The following is a 17,544-nucleotide window of genomic DNA, read 5'->3' on the forward strand; positions in this document are numbered from 1 at the left end:
GACCATGCCTCGGGACTACCTGGCATGATGACTCCTTGCTGTCCCCAGTCCACCTGGCCATGCTGCTGCTCCGGTTTCAACTGTTCTGCCTGCGGCTACGGAACCCTGACCTGTTCACCGGACGTGCTTGTTGCACCCTCGACAACTACAATGATTATTATTATTTGACCATGCTGGTCATTTATGAACATTTTAACATCTTGACCATGTTCTGTTATAATATCCACCCGGCACAGCCAGAAGAGGACTGGCCACCCCTCATAGCCTGGTTCCTCTCTAGGTTTCTTCCTAGGTTTTTGGCCTTTCTAGGGAGTTTTTCCTAGGGAGTTTTTCCTAGCCACCGTGCTTCTTTCACATGCATTGCTTGCTGTTTGGGGTTTTAGGCTGGGTTTCTGTACAGCACTTTGAGATTTCAGCTGATATACGAAGGGCTATATAAATAAATTTGATTTGATTTGATTTTGATTTGATATTTAAGAGCGGCTGGCCCAGTGCTCCGGTTGTCTTGAGAGATGTGGAGGGTCAACACCTTTAGTTGGCTCTAGAAAAACATTCCTTTGTCTGATTTTGTTTGGCTCCACTTTTTAGTTTTACGTCCTGGTGGGGGTTTTAATTTAGTTTGCCTGTTCTTGGGCAGATTTAGTGGGTGTCTTTTTGGTTCCAGTTGTTGTTGCGAGTTAACTTTCCGTGGACACCCCCCACGAGTGTCGTTCAGAACCCCTCCTAAAACCTCACGTTTCCTTTTGGTAGTTGTCAGTGACTTTGTTAGTTCCCTTCTGTTTGAGCAACATTATTTGGTTTTCTTGCTGGGCGACGTAACAGTAGTAAACCACAATTCACAACAACAAAATATATATTGAACATTTTATTTCATTTTTACAACATTTTTTCAAAGAAAGATTGTGAGGTTACATTTTGTTCAAACTGAGTCAATACACTATTTGAATTTCCCCCCCCAATGACTAAATAAGTTTCCTAATTATACAGATATAAGATGGAAAACCGTACATCACCCTGACCATACAAAACATTGTCATATGCATTTGCTTATCATTCACTCATCCACAAAACCAGATCATTTGTGGGCTTTCAATGCATCATCTAAAATATATTCATTTAAATACATCATTCACAATCCTCGATCATTCAATGAGATGTTGGCAGAATAAATGTGTCCATGTCACCAAATTCATATTGTGCAACATGTACTAGTCTGCATACAATCAAACACACTTCCATAAAGTCCACATCAAGATTCAACTTTAGGACAAGTAAGACCCCTGCTTTAGAAAGAGCTTCAATTAAGGACAACACATCAATCAATGTATGAACGCTGGCATCCATACTCTAATCCCACACCAGGGCCTTGATTCCTGTTCAATTTCATCAATGATTTTACCCAATAAATTACTGGGAGTTTATATATAGAGTGTGCGACTCTCTTTTTAATATCGATGAAACTTATGACATTGATAAATGTATGCATTGTTTGTGTTTTCTAACTGTTTTTATGGCACACAGGGCCCATAGCCTGAAGGCCTCTCTGGGGATGTGGCCCCTGTGAAATATTTTATTCTGTGTATAGCCTCATGATATAATGGATATGATCGTAAGTTATGACATAAAGAGGAATGCAGTGAAAAATGCTGAACTTCCAGTCTTAACATAAGCAATATCAAGTTCTTTATAAGTGACAGTAGAGAGCAGCAGAAAGGATGTTATAGGAACCTGCATCTGAAACTCTCTGCTATAATGGCACAAAATCGACAGGAGACCAAGTTATATAACCACACTACAAAACATACAACGGAAATAGGAATGACACTCAGATTGCTCTGGATAAGAGCGTCTGCTAAATGACTTAAATGTAATGTAAATGTTAGAAAAACCCTGCTCCCTTTACCATAAACTCTCAACAGTAATAAAAAAAACAATACATTAACATATTCCAAACAAAATACAAGAACAAGGTGAGTCAAAGATGGTCCTGTACATGTTAGTGGCTAGAAACCTTCCCCATACAGGCTTTGTTCTAGTAAAAGCTGCTCTGATATCTCTGAAGGTGATTTGAAGACGAGCTTAAAACTTCAGAGGCCCGACAACAGTATGTGTTTTCTATCCAATAGGAATAGCCGGTGCGGAAACAGTGGAGTTGCAGACATCTGTTATTTATTACTTCAGTTTCATGGAGCTGATACGCTCGCAGTCTTAACTTGAGATACAGTGCTCTCCAAGTATCACAATGAAGTTACTTTGACCTTCCACGTGCTCTCTGCTTCACAACTGTGGCAGCAGTCCAAGGAAATGGCAACAAATCAGACAAGTACCGCTTTCGATTACTTGGCCTCAAAATGTGGTCATTATTGGAAGTCTGGTTTCATTCTTCCTCTCTCATCAGTAGTCTTTGATAGCTGTGTGGCTCTTCCCGTTCCCATCCAATGTCACTTCTAAATTCTCTCTTTTCACTTACTAATGAACAATCTCTCACTTCCACTTAACCTTTAACCCTTTACACTCGTACCAGTATGCGGGGTTGTAAATGGCAGATTTGGGCACTGATAAGCGCCTAAATTGGAATGCAGTGGATGTACAGTAGCATGCTATACATTACATCTGAGCTCTGGCTCTGCGCTTCACAGCGCTGTAGGATTTTGACTGACAGCCGTTCTGAACTTGAGCACCGCGTGCAACAAGAAGTTGACCCCATCCCTCCTGCTAATTGGGAAACTTTAGCAAAATGTTTTGTTGTCCGAGTGAGGGAAATGCTGTCATTTAAGAGGACTCAATGTATTTTAAAATATGAGATGTTGAGAATTATAATAAATACCGCTTTGATGTCAAACAAGCAAGCCAAACACGTTTCATTTCCATATCCTAAAACTCGCGTCATATACAGTGTCAGCGTTGATGATCACCATGTTTGATATACAGTTACAAGATGACATGGCGTCATACTCTGGGTTGTTCTGAACGGAATGAGCCCGTTTGTCTAATGTAAAGAGAATTTGCTCTGGAACACGCACCTGAATGCACTCACGACTCCTTTCCAAAATCTGTTTCTCTGAACTGCCTTGTGAAAGCTTAACACTGGAATATTGTATTTTCTAACTTAGCTAGACATGTTGGCAATAGAACAGGCGTTCATATGATGCCCACCTGACCCAGACCTGACCCAGACCTGACCCAGACCTGACCCAGACCTGACCCAGACTGGGACTTTGGATTGGGAAAACAACAGTAATTGTGTGATGGCGGGGATGCAGAGTTGTGTTCCAAACAAAACGACTACAGCTAGGAGAGCTCCAAAAAAAAGCACCGTATAGTTGAAGACTCTTCTCTGAGTCATACAAGTGCATTGAAATGACTTAAAGTGTGTGTCCACTTGGAGAAAGCAGTTAGTCCTCTCACTCAAACCCTTGTCATTTTTTTTGTATTATGTTGCACCTACCCCACATTTCCCAGGGAATATTATGTTGTTACTGAATGTATCCAGAGTATTTTCAGATTTTGTTATCAACAAATGCGGCAAAATGTACAGTAAAGGTAAAATGCACATCCAGGTGAACTGTTGTGTCCTCAACTTCGGTCTAATAATTTCCCCATAATATCCAAACTGTTCCCATTCAATGGCTACCATGCTTATGCATATGCTTTTCATATGTCTTCTGTGAGAAACATTTCAATTTAGCCCTATCCATATGCCAATTCCCACAAGTGTAAAGGGTTAATCCCTCGGTCCTGCAGCAGACCTAGCATGGCCCCAGATCTGTTTGTGCAGTCTTGCCAACTCCTGCCAGTCATTGTCATGCCATGCAGGAGTTGGCAAGACCGCACAAACAGATTTGAAACCAGGCTAAGACTGTCCTGCAGGAATGGCTATTACCTTACTCTGCACAGGAGACTCTCCAGTCCCATCTTCAAGTGCTCTCTCTCATCTCTACTCAACCCTAGTCTTCACAAACACATGGATCTACCCCACTTACTAACCGCTCACTTCCATAAAGCTTGCCTTCACTTCTCTTGATTCGGAGATGATACGGGTTCAATTCATTTGAATTGAATTCAGAGTAAAAACAACAACAAATCTCTCTGTTGAGAGACTTCTTGAGCGCTTCAGACTTCCTGGATCATAGCGTGTAGTAAGGAGATGGTGTGACGGTGTGCTCTGATCTGAACACAGAAGAGATACGGCTCTTATATAAGATCAAACTCGAGCCTCAGTGAGAGAAGGGCTCTGAAGACTGAGGATTCCTCAAGGCAGAGGAAGGATCGAGAGCAGCAGAGCCACAGTGCTGCGTGTAGAGTGTGAGTCACAAACAGAGCCACTGCAATGCAGGGCTGCTCCCGAGTCTGATCTGCTGTCCATTGACAGGGTGTAGAGAGGAGTGAGGCTACAATTAACTCATCATGAGGAAGCCAGACAGACTGACACGGTAGACCACTGCCTACTGTACAATAAATAAAACTGGACACTTTGAATGCTTGGCGGAGTGGCTAACTGGGAATCAATACACCTTGTCAATGGAAGTGAGAGCACACATTTACACAGATTCAATTCATCTTTAAAGAGGAATGAATTTACAGTCGGCTTACCATAGAGGCTCCTTAGAGTGAATGAAAAGAAATGTGACTGTATGGGACAGAACTGATGAAGCACAGCATCTCAATAGATCTCAATAGCCCACTGCAGAAGATGCCAAATAGAGGAAGCAGTTGTGGACAGCTATAAAGAATGACTTGACACATTCTGCTGGATTTACACAGACAGAGGCTTGACAGTATCCATTGTTGGTCAGCTGGAAGGTTCTTTGCCTTCCATTGAGTCCTGTAGACTTGTCGCCCTCTGCTGTTTAGCAGAACAACTGAAAGCTTCCCAGGTCAGAGGGAGCGCCGTTGGGCTCTGCTTCTCCTTGCTAAGAACCAGGCCTGTCGTAGGCCTCGCTGAAGCCTCAGACTCGAGTGAGGAAGTGGAGGCTGAGGTTGGCAGGGATGTGAAGGGTCTCCAGGCTGAGGGCTGAGGGGGTATAGGGGAACAGGACAGGGAAGGTGTGCTTGGTGTCCATCAGGAGCATTGGGACATCGTTCCTCTCCTGCAGACGATTCTGAGGACAAGATACAAAATAAACATGAATAAATGGCATGGAAAATGGATTATATTTGACTGGAAGTGGTTTCAGGCAATCACTCATTATAACGAACGGAGAGTTGTTACCTGGATGTTTCTGATGAAGGACACAGTGACTCTTTCCTCAAACTCGTTGAGCGGCGTGTAGAGGTTGAGGATTTTCACAATCTGTATGACAAATAGGACACCGGTTAATATACGAAGACAAGACACGTCACTCTTCCTGTGAACTTTGAGATGGTGTTGTGAGGGGCGTTCCGATGCTCGAGGATTGTTGATGTGCAACAGGCTCGTAACAGGTTTCTGTAACAGGTGGATGAGTGTACCTGTTGCATGGTGAGAGCGGTACACAGTGAGCAGATGGCCTCAGCGTCCTGGGACGTCTTCTTCTTGACCTGAAGCAGCTGGGCGGCCTGGATGACGGGCTCCATGTTAACCACCGCCCCGCTCTGGTGGAGGTTCTTCCCCCGAAGCCACTCCTCCATCTGACTGATGTTGTACCTGACCAATCCCAGTGAAAGACACTTAGTATAGACCCACCTCTTTAGTGACGGGTCTTAAATCAAACCCTTATGCGACTGTAATGAGCTACAGTTCTTTTCTCTCTCTAACAGTACTGAGTGCTCCTCTCAGCTATACTGTATGTAGCATTAAGGACCTTTTCCTGGTCAGTCCCTAGTAACATATAATATCCCCAGCATAGATAGATAGATAGATAGATAGATAGATAAACATACCGGAGCTGCATGCCAGTGCTCCAGGAGCAGACGTCTTTCCTGAGCAGCAGGTTGTTGAGGGTGACAGCGTTGATGCTGTAGAACAGCTGCCGGACCACCTGGCCTGCTATCTCTGGGTCCAGGCCATGCTCGCCCATCACCCCGTGGAACTGGCCCAGCTGTCTGATCAGGGCCTCCAAGGTGTAGCTCCCTGGGCCCTCCTCGTCCTTGTCCATGCTGGAGGAGCGGTTCCTGTAACCCATGGGCTTCACTCCCGCAAGGCTGGGGATAGACTCACTCTCCAACATGGCCGACACTGCCCAGTTGAAGGGAGGAGATAGTTAATGCAATGTTCATACATACATACATTACATACATTACACACATACATACATTACACACATACATACATACATACATACATACATACATACATACATACATACATACATACATACATACATACATACATACATACATACATATCTATAGGTTTAATTGGTTCACTTTTCTTCTTTTAGGAAACCTAAGTACTGAACTATAACATTCAGCTGTGGAAAATATAGATCAGTATAATAAGGGATTTTACAATGTCAAAACAGCGGTACAATCAACTCAGAATGAAGAAACGGTTGGTCAATTTCCAAGTCCATTGTCTCCAACTTCTGGACCATACAGTTCTTGCCACCGAGCTACCCCAGCGCCTCACCGATCATGGGCTGCATGACGTGCTCTGCCACCTTGACGAGCTGCTGGTAGATCTGGATGGAGAGGTCACTCAGCACCTGGCGGTACTCTGCCAGGTCAAAGTTCTTCAGACAGTGCTCATTCTGCTTGGCCGTGTTCTGAGTCATAAACGCCTGGGAACACAGCAAGACAGGAATGAGAGTTGTGGAGAGCTACAATTTGTAGAGTAGGTTAAAGCAAGTGTATTTCCGCCTGTGCATCTTTAAAATGCATCGTGCATGGAGAGGAATCAAGGAGTAGTCAGACTGTCTGGCATTTATACAATCTACCTCTTATTTCAACCAGCCAAAGTACTGAGCATCCATTCTAGCATCTCGTCACAGTTTATAATAAGCAGAATGATCTCTGATCGATCAACGTAAGTCTCACCTCATCTCCACTGTACTGCTTGAGACAGTGCAGCAGACGACTCGTGTTGGCCAGCCAGAAGGAGGTCATCTCAAAGTCATCATTGTTTTTCTGCAGAGGCATTGCAAAATGAAAAGAACGCTCAAATACCAGAGTCGCTGTACTGTACTCTGACCCAGCGTTCCTCGCAATTTACTTCCAAAGATTACGCACCACATTAAAGTATGCGAGTGGTGCGGGAATACAACTCTGTGTCTATACCTTGAGGACCTTCTTAATGGCGTTGATGGTGGAGGTGAGCAGAGAGTGGACCTTCTGGTCATCGTTGATGTAGTCCGCATGGCGGATGCACATGAAGAGGATGTAGGCAGGTAGGCAGGGCACTGTTGCCGATACAGCGTGGGGCTTCATGTCTGGAACGCCAAAGAGCACATCTTAGTTATTACAATAACATTACATGAACACCGCATTACAATAAGTTACTCCAATGACATTACAGTAACATTCCATTTCGAAAAAAACAGAGCGTGATGTGTCCTGGAACAAGTTCATCCGCTAATTTCAGTAATCATTGTAGTCGTCGTGTGGATTTGAGAATATAGTGATATGCTCTGGACTTGACAGGTGTTTGCACTTGGGATGCTGTCATATTGTGTGATGAGCTGACTTTCTGCCGCCACGTCGTACCGGTGATGAGCGTTTTGACCAGCAGGGCCTCGTCCTCTTTGTAGTACTCCAGCATGCCCTCAAAGTCCTTCTCTCTGCGCTGGACAGTCACCTGACGGGTCATCTCTGGTTTGGCCGTGGTGGACTGGGATGCTGCTGCAGTCACAGACACTGGACAGAGCAGAGGACAAAGTGGTCACTGATACTTCAACAACCATCATACAGTATGTCCCTTTGGCCTTCATTACAGCTTAGTGAGACCAATAAATGAATAGGCTACAGAATTCATTAGGAGCTCCAGGTCTCTCACCTTCCAGCTCCTGTACTTTCTTCATGTAGATCCTCAGCTGCTTCTTCAGCTTCCTCTCGTTCTTCTCCAGTTTCTCCACAAGCTCTTTTAAGTCCTATAGTAACAAAAACATTCAAGATGGTCAACAGCACTACATTTCAGAGCTCTGGGCTGTTCCATTCCAATAGGTGCCCCTGGGCCTGTATTCACAAAGAGTCTCAGTAGGACTGCTGATCTAGGATCAGTTTTGCCTTTTGGATCATAATAGTATGGCTGAGAGTCCTAGGTCAGCACCCTGGTTGCAGTGTTCTCACCAGGTTGTCGTTGGTGAGGCGGGTGATCTCCTGCTGGACACTGTACTCCACCTGGGCCTCAGGGGACAGAGACATGGTGTGGTTCAGCATCTCCTGCTTCTTCTCTATGTCGTCCTTCAGCAGCTCAATCTGGGTGTGGAATGCCTCCAGCTCATCATCGTGCTTCCTGGCCTGAGACTGGAGCTGGGCCTCCAACAGCCTGGGGGAAAGGAGGAGAGAGGGGATGGTTACAATAAGCCTAAAGTTGACTGAACCTTTCCAAACGCCTAACTTGTAGCATTCCGGTACCATAGTGTGGAGACTTACTGTATTAAGTATGGTTTCATAGCTCATTAACTCACATCTTAAACCCCACAGTTTGTGCCTCTTTAGCAGAGGCATAGGAACGGGGGAGAGGATAAAACAGGAAGGCAGTAAGTAGAGAAGGAAAGCAGAAGATAACCTGGCCACTTGCTTTAGACCCTGGTATGCCAGGCCCAGCTCGCCATCTTCATTCAAATAACCCCAGTCTGAAGCTTTGCTGCCGGCGGCAAAGCCAGGAGAGATAGAGATAGCGAGACGGAGAGATAGAGGAAAAGAGAGAGATGGCAAGAAGAAAGGAGTGACAGGAGGAAGTGAAACAAAAAAATGGACAGGAGAAAACAGAACAGAGCAATAGGAGTTAGCGCCACAGAGAGGTACAGCAGAACCAGAGATTCTCCAGTTAAAATCCTATAGCTGACATAGGAAAAAGCTCTCACACAACAGACAAGACAGACACTACCATCACCCTTTTAAAACCCGATCACGGCGAGAGAGTGTCGTGATATCAGCATCTGCCTCTCATTACTGCCATCTACCTGCATTCTGCCATAACGAGGACGTGTAACAAATACCTCCAGGTTAAAAGGTTCTGCTCTGCAGACACAACAGAGGTGTTCAAATCCCCCTGGCATTTAGGCGAGGTCTCTCAAACCGGGCCGAGACACAGAACGAAAGGTATAAAACAGGAATAGATCGCGGGTCAATGGAAGATTGCTTTGGATCGAGATGAACCTGTGTGCTTCGAGTGGCTCATTATGAGCAACACAAACATCTTTCCTCCCTGGCAATCTGAGTGCCATCTAAGTCCCGTCACTCACTGACTGTCTGAGGGTTCTGTTAATGATGATGACAGAGAGCCATGAAGGTAGATGGCTCAGGAAGGATATTACTGTGTCAATTTCAATAGGGTGGAATCAAAAGCAGGGCAGTTTTCCATGAATATGTCATGATACGGTCAAAGTGATTGGGACAGTTTAGATTAGAAAGATGATTCGATGTTACCCTGAGAGTAATCTCCTGTGGGCTGATTCTGCTGGTAGACTGAGAGAAACTTCCTGGACTGAATGCGATGCGGGAGATCCGAGAAGCATTAGTTCTGTTTTTGGGGGTTTTCGTTATATGGACATATAAGGATTGGGTGAAGATTGTGCTTAAACTGCTTCGCCTCGAGTGCTTTCCCTGGGGGGGGGTTGGTCTGTCACCTTGAGCATACTGTAGCTACACTGTGTCTGTTGGACTAAGCGCCAGACATAGAAGCACAGTAGTGAAGGTCTCTAGGCAATTTCTAGTTGGACAAAACAATAGTAGCACTGGCAACAGTTTGATGTAGTCACATGAAATGAAAACTGAACCACCAGACACTTTCCTCATTTCACCCTGTCAATCCAGAAGTATAAATGTGATGTTTACATTGAAAAAAACATTCTGTGCGCCAGTGGGTATGACAACAACAAAAAAGGCCATATTCACCACAGGCTAGTGTGTATTCCATTACCGTACTTCCAATATAAGGTAAAGAAAGACACTTACTTCTTAGACTCACAGAGTCCATGATAGGACTTCAGAGCCTCCTCCTTGTCTATGGGCTTCTTGCTGTTGGTCCATTCAGGCAAGTTATTGGTTTCCTATGGAGAGAAGGGGACATGAAGGTCGATTTATGATGCTATTGAAGACGTAGTAAAAACCGTGGGAGAGGGTTGGTGGATACATCTGCCACTGCTTTATAAGGTCATGACATTCATCCGACTTGTCACTTTCCCTCTTTAGGTCAAACCCAGTCAGTGTTTAACGTGCACTTATAAACCTGAGTCATTGGCCATATTGTAGTACAGCTGCCCTCAACACACTTTCATATTACAGGCCAGCGCCTCTCTAATATCTGCATCTGAACCAATCAGCTTCAACAGTTGGGAAAGGAAGAATCAGAGCGACAGGCCATCAGCTCGGAGGAGTCCTAATCACCACCCTTCTAAGGAGTATGACACGCAAGGCATATCCTCCACTAACCTAGCAGGTGGGACTGGGAGAGTGCAGCTCAGGAGTGTCTGAAATATTACCTAGATGTGAGGGGCGAAGAGAGGTGTGAGGGGGTAGAAGTGGAAATGCCTGAGTGGATGAGAGCTGTCTGTTCTGCTGCCTCCAGCACACCATGCTCTCCCGTCCTGAGTCACTCCCTCTCAAACCAAATGCCTGGCTGCCCACGGTGTTTAACAGCAGTGGGGATCATGTTCAGAACTCTCTTCAGGAGGACATAACTACAGGTGAATGCCGTGCTGGATTATTGCAGTGTAAAGGCTGATCTGTCAGACTCATTCATTCTCAGTTCAAGTTGGAGGTCTGGCACGGAGGCCAGTCTCTCTCATACATCTCATAATGACACTCTCCAGTTACTATACTAGTCTGCCTGTACCTCTGTCTAAATCCAACTGGAAACATTTGATCAAATATTCCAGTGTTTTGTTTGGGTAAGATACAGGTCACTGGAATCCATAACATACAGTGCAAGACTATCATGTGCTTTTCCATCACTGGCTGACTTGACTCAATTCAATTGCGCTGCATAATGATAATAATTATGTTGACCTTCAACCCACATGAGTCACAAACAAGAAAAGTATATCAGCTATCCTTAAATGAACGTTCAGGATTTTTTTTTTACCTACATTTTTTTGTCAAGTTACGGAAACAGCTTCCAAATGCTTTCTGTAGATCAAAATGCTATGTGTTTTTATTTTCCAGATTTTACCCTCAGTGACGTATTTGGGGGTAATCACGTGTTTTTGGAAAACTACAACGAGCTTTAGGGAGGAGTGAGGTTGATTTCCTGGTCTCTGCTTGTCCCACCACCGAACGTAAGGAATTAAACAGCCATGAGAATGTAGTTCTGTGTCAGTCACAGAGAGCTTCTACCGTTACTACTGTCACAAAACCTGTAACACGGTTCCCCAAATGGCGGCCGAGTGTGATTGTATTTGGAACGCCAAATTTTCTGAACAAAACTATCACTAACACAGAGGCTGCTGCCTAGACACAGACTTGAAACCATTTACCACTTTAATAAATGGATCACTAGTCACTTTAAATAATGCCACTTGAATAATGTTTACATATCTTGCATTACTCAGCTCATATGTATCTACTGCTTCTTGCCTATGCCGCTCGGTCATCGCCCATCCATATATTTATATGTATATATTCTTATTCCATCCCTTTGCTTAGATTTGGGTGTATTAGGTAGTTGTTGTGCAATTATTAGATTACTTGTTAAATATTACTGCACTGTCGGGAACTAGAAGCACAAGCATTTCGCTACACTCGCAATAACATCTGCTAACCATGTGTATGTGACCAAAACATTTTTATTTACATTTATTTGTATGTTTTATTGTTGGATATAAGACTGTAAAAACACCAGCAAATCAGCTCCAAGTAATTTACATTTTGGAAAGCTGTTGCAAAGTATTCCCATGCATAATAGAAAGATACTTTACGTCATCGTACACTCTTGTATACAAATGTAAGCAAGGTGTGAAATGATTATGTTTTAGTCAAATATATCGGTTTGTGCATCTTGCGGTCAATGTGCAGTCTACAAATTATTTGTAATTATGTTCCAGCACCCTGACCATCCACTTGAGAAAAATAATGTGCCTGGGGCCAAGAGGACAGACAACAACAGAGTCAGTGTTTGTGTTTGGGGCGCCTGCTAGATAATGTTTTTATATTGGCATAATTTCACATAGTGCTGTTGTGTGCATTGTGGTTGTGTATCGTTAGTTCTGCTATAGTTACTATATTAAGCTTAGACACGCCTCCCCATACTGTACCTGCCTTCCAGATGCAAAGCACCATCGAAGCTGTAGTAATCTCATTCTAACAAATTACTTCCTGGTTTGATAAAAGGCTATTTTATTGCTTATTTGCTATAAAACAAATATATATAATATATCTGGGCAATTTGGATAACTAGGGCCACTAACAACTTGCTGTGGAGTCGTGGAGACAAGCTGTGGAACATTCTTTCAACCCTTGGCCTACAATGGTCGCGCCCCAGTGGAAATCTAATTAACATAAAAACCTCCCCATCAAAATCCACCTGCTTAAGCTATAGATATGTGTGAGATGCTGAGACTCATGAACATGATGGTGTTCTCCATTTTGCCCTAGAACGCAAGCCTCACAAGACTAATTTGAAGGTCCCTGGTACCAGTTTAATGTGTAGATAACCTTTTGATTAACTAATAGGGCCATATAAACTGGACAACTTTCAGCTCCCAGTTTGGTGACTTACAATGTGATTGGTTGTTTCCTTCTCTTTCTGCTGGGCTGTAGTGACAATCTGACTCCTGAGGATAAGGACCTCCTCCTTACGCACATCCAGCTCCTCAATGGCTGCCTTGAGCTGGCCCAGCAGCAGGTTGTAGCCGTCCTGAAGCTCATTGGAGGAGCTGTTCTTGGAGGCGCGGTCAGCGATGGCCTTCCTCAGCTCGTTCAGGTCATTCTTCAGCTTCTTGTTCTCAGACTCCAACTCCTGTCTCTGTGGAAAAACAAGGCCAAAGTTCAAAAGAGATTTATTGGCAATCTAAAATTGAACTTTGGTAATCGTTGGTAATAAAAGTAATGAAATGCTAAGGCTCAATGTAAGGAAGAATGACAGTGATTGATACCAATACAGGTACTAAAGTAATATAAAGCAGAATAAGATGTGATTGCTGCCACATTGTGAGTACCTTAGTAAGTAAATCTTTGAAGAGAAACTATTTGTAGTTGATTTTCATTTTAGCTATGGCAAGTAGCTACAGTATTTAGCTATGGCAAGTAGCTACAGTATTTAGCTATGGCAAGTAGCTACAGTATTTAGCTATGGCAAGTAGCTACAGTATTTAGCTATGGCAAGTAGCTAAAAGCCACGAAGACTACTGCAGTTGATTCATAGATACACTGACAAGATTATTCATCTTCTAAGATACTGTACAGTGACTGAAAGTGCTCAGCTCTCTCTCTCTTTGCAATGAGTCCAGAAAGGCACCAATAGCAGTTATCATTTCACTTGTGCAGTAGACTCAGCTACATTAGGACCCATGGCTCAAACCTGTAAAATGTTGACGACGCACACATTTTTACTGCCAATCGAATCTAAACCCTGTGGCCTGTGCTATTATGGTTCTATTATATGGGATCAATATCATGCCGAATGTATTCACAAATGTAAATCCCCAATCCGCAATTCACTATCCAAACACAAACACCTTCTGATTTGTATTTGTAAATCGATATATTGCATTATCATTTTTTTATAACTGCAGATATGCAGGTCATTTCCAAGGGCCTTAATTAAAGTGACTGCCATAAAGATTTGCACATAGAAGAGATATGCGCAAACATGGCAGACATGGAAAACCTGCAACTCCATATTTGAAAGCGCTTCGGTCACCTGGCTTTTGGCAGGGATTTGACAACAAGAAAAATACAAAATGTTCTCACGCGTAGAAAGCGATTTGTAGTCGTATAAAAAAAGTTCTCATGCGTATAAAAAAAAGTTCACACGTAGAAAGCAATTTGTATTCATAGAAAAAAAATTAATACCCATAGAAAGCGATTTCTAGAAAATCGCTGGCAGCCTCTCGTTCGGCCATGTTGATGCCTGCCTTTCAAGGCTGCAGAAATTATAGTATGGTAACCATAATATGTTAGACATACTATGGTTACACACATGGTTAACGTAAATAATCAAAACCCTAGCCCTAGAGGACTCTACATTTGCAACACTATTGCAGTGTACACCCGTTCATCACCCAAATAGTTGAATTAGCTGGCCAGTGTGATAGCACCACTAAATGTGAAGGATATGTCATACATTGTAAGTGATTATAATCCATCCGCTGTCTCATGTTGCACAGACGATGAGCATTAAGGAGACATAAGTATTCCTGAGGCCTCTAACCGTTTCCCCAGGGCAGGCATGCAAAAGGTAGTGGGGAGGTGTAGGATATGGCATCAGACTTTATAACAGTATTGCCTCTGTCCCTCTCCTTGTCCCAACCTGGGCTTGAACCAGGGACCCTCTGGACACGTCGACAACAGTCACCCTCGAGGCACCGTTACCCATCGCTCCACAAAAGCCACGGCCCTTGCAGAGCAAGGGAAACAACTACTTCAAGTCTCAGAGCGAGTGACGTCACTGATTGAAATGCAATTTGCGCACACTGCTAACTAGCTAGCCATTTCACACCAGTTACACTCACGCCCCTTTGACCTCCTCCTTCTCCACAGCAACCAGTGATCCGGGTCAACAGCATCAGTGGGATAAACTTTTTTTTCTACGACTACAAATCGTTTTCTACGCGTGATAACTTTTTGTGTTTATGGCAGTTATTTTACTTATGGCCCTGGGAAATTACATGCATATCTGCAATTATAAAATCAAAATGTGTTTGTGGAGAGCGATTTACATTTGTGGATTGGTGATTTACATTTGTGAATACATTTGGCATGATATTGATCCCATACTATTACCCAAGGTGCAAGAAGCAAGCCCATAGAGATGGGCCAATGAGCAGAAATCTCTTTTTAGGGGTTCACAGCGAATCTGTGAATACCTATTGTTGTTGTCTTAATTCTTATTTTTAAATATTTTACATGGTCAAATAAATCAAGCATAGATTGGTCACTTTTTTCAAATTTGGAGCACAGAGGCAATGAGTAACTTGGTAAAAAATAAAGAAATGGCACATCGCTGTTATTAGCAGTCTCACCTTTTACCTTTTTCCACCGCTCTGTTTGACCTACTGACTTAAAACTTTGTATGTAGGTGTTTTTCCTCATACATAAGAAATTTTCCTCAAGGACTCATAAGGTCCGTCAGAATAGATTTTCCTCCATCTTGGACATTTTAGAAAATTATTCTCATGAACCATAGGTCCAAATAACACCAAATGCGGTATGTAGGCCCATGGTACATCTCTTAACTTAGTTTGAGAAAAGGGATTGGTTAAGAGAAGACTGAGTTATTGACATATCAGGAAAATCTGATTTTACGCGTCCATTGAAATCCTTTGTAAATCCACCCCACAATGGCATATCAACTTGAAACTGATTAGGGTCAAAGACATTACCATGATGAACCATGTTAAGTTTGGCATTGATATCTTAAAGAATAAGGAAACTATTAACAATTCACTTTGACTATGTAACGCTGCTTAAAATAATAATAAAACAAATCTTCAAAAGTCAGATTCACTCCAAATTTCACAAGTGACCCCTCTTCATAAAATTGGAAACTCCTTATACCCAAATTACTACAGACCTACACTCAGTGGCCAGTTTATTAGGTACACCATCCCATCCACAAAAATGGATCGCTCCTACAGACAGGAGTCACATGGCCGTGGCTTGCTATATAAAGCAGGCAGACAGGCATTCAGTTACTGTTTGATTGAACTAAGCGACTTTGAGCGTGGTATGATCGTCAGTGTCAGGCGCGCTGGTTCCACTATCCACTAAAATGTGTTAAATTGTTCCCCCCCCCCTCAATCCTCACACAACACCCCACAATGACAAAGCAAAAACTCTACAGACAACGGAAATATCACATTTACATAAGTATTCAGACCCTTTGCTCAGTACTTTGTTGAAGCACCTTTGGCAGCGATTACAGCCTCGGGTCTTCTTGGGTATGACGCTACAAGCTTGACACACCTGTATTTGAGGAGTTTCTCCCATTCTTCTCTGCAGATCCTCTCAAGCTCGGTCAGGTTGAGAGGAGAGTGTCGCTGCACAGCTATTTTCAGGTCTCTCCAGAGATTGTAGATCAGGTTCAAGTCCGGGCTCTGGCTGGGCCACTCAAGGACATTGAGAGACTTGTCCCGAAGCCACACTGCGTTGTCTTGACTGTGTGCTTAGGGTTGTTGTCTTGTTGGAAGGTTAACCTTTTTCATCAAGGCTCTCTCTGTACTCCGTTCATCTTTCCCTCGATCCTGACTAGTCTTAAAGTCCCTGCCGCTGAAAAACATCCCCTCAGCATGATGCTGCCACCACCATGCTTCACCGTTTGGATGGTGCCAGGTTTCCTCCAGACGTGACACTTGGCATTCAGGAAAAATAGTTCAATCTTGGTTTCATCAGACCAAAAAAATCTTGTTTCTCATGGTCTGAGAGTCCTTTAGGTGCCTTTTGACAAACTCCAAGGGGGCTGTCATGTGCCTTTTACTGAGGAGTGGCTTTTATTTGTAATACATTTGCAAACATTTCAAAAAAATAAAAATATATTTTCGCTTTGTCATTATGGGGTATTGTGTGTACATTGATGAGAAAAAAAAATATTTAATCAAATTTAGAATAAGGCTGTGACATAAAATGTGGAAAAAGTCAAGGGGTCTGAATAGTTTCCGAAAGCACTGTATCTATTATAGGTACTTAGTTGAATTAGTTGAGGTTGGAAGTCATTTTTATTAGTTGTAGACCTATTAGTAGTTGTACAACAACATTTTTATTCTGTTGATTGTATGTTTTATTATTAGACATTAGTTGCCATATTCTTGTTACTAAGTATTGTTTGTTCATTTTTTTTCATTTGAACACTTGAAAATGGAATGGTGCATCTCAAGAGATTTCATCCTGCAAAATTTAAAATCAATAAATAATGTTGGTTTTTGGACTCATCACAATAGTCCCTGAAGAGTTTGACAAAATAACACTGACGCATTGAAATATGGCCACACTATAGCAGTAGAAGCATATTAGCACATTGGCTAATATGCAAAAAATACTTCTCATGAACCATAGGACCAAATGACAACACATTTGGAAAGTATACCCATGGTACGTGTCTTAACTTAGTTTGAGAAAAGCTGGTCAAAAGATGGCGGAGTTCAGATTTTACATATCCATTTATACCACTATAAATCCACCTCACAGTCGCCTATTAACTTGAAACTTGTCATCGCCATCATGGACGTCCCTAACGTAAACCACATTGAATTTGGTATTGATATCTCAAAAAACAAGGAAACTTTTAACATCTAACTATTTGCATAT

The 17,544-nt window shown here is 42.9% G+C and overlaps 1 protein-coding gene across 2 annotated transcripts in view; it reads right to left on the reverse strand.

Moving 5' to 3' along the window:
• Positions 1 to 850: 850 nt before the first annotated feature.
• myo5b (myosin VB) overlaps positions 851 to 17,544 on the reverse strand; it is an 82,252-nt gene continuing 65,558 nt past the window's right edge. For both annotated transcript variants that reach the window (XM_029708941.1, XM_029708942.1), the window contains exons 28-39: positions 12,800 to 13,045; positions 10,039 to 10,133; positions 8,206 to 8,404; positions 7,913 to 8,006; positions 7,624 to 7,773; positions 7,198 to 7,349; positions 6,958 to 7,047; positions 6,551 to 6,701; positions 5,863 to 6,157; positions 5,452 to 5,626; positions 5,213 to 5,293; positions 851 to 5,102 (exon numbers count right to left, since the gene is read on the reverse strand). In XM_029708941.1, the coding sequence (XP_029564801.1) occupies positions 4,950 to 5,102; positions 5,213 to 5,293; positions 5,452 to 5,626; positions 5,863 to 6,157; positions 6,551 to 6,701; positions 6,958 to 7,047; positions 7,198 to 7,349; positions 7,624 to 7,773; positions 7,913 to 8,006; positions 8,206 to 8,404; positions 10,039 to 10,133; positions 12,800 to 13,045 (1,881 nt within the window). In that variant the 3' untranslated portion in view covers positions 851 to 4,949. The remainder of the gene's footprint in view (positions 5,103 to 5,212; positions 5,294 to 5,451; positions 5,627 to 5,862; positions 6,158 to 6,550; positions 6,702 to 6,957; positions 7,048 to 7,197; positions 7,350 to 7,623; positions 7,774 to 7,912; positions 8,007 to 8,205; positions 8,405 to 10,038; positions 10,134 to 12,799; positions 13,046 to 17,544) is intronic.

The sequence above is a fragment of the Salmo trutta genome, chromosome 23 (assembly GCF_901001165.1).
Source record: "Salmo trutta chromosome 23, fSalTru1.1, whole genome shotgun sequence".
NCBI lineage: Eukaryota > Metazoa > Chordata > Actinopteri > Salmoniformes > Salmonidae > Salmo > Salmo trutta.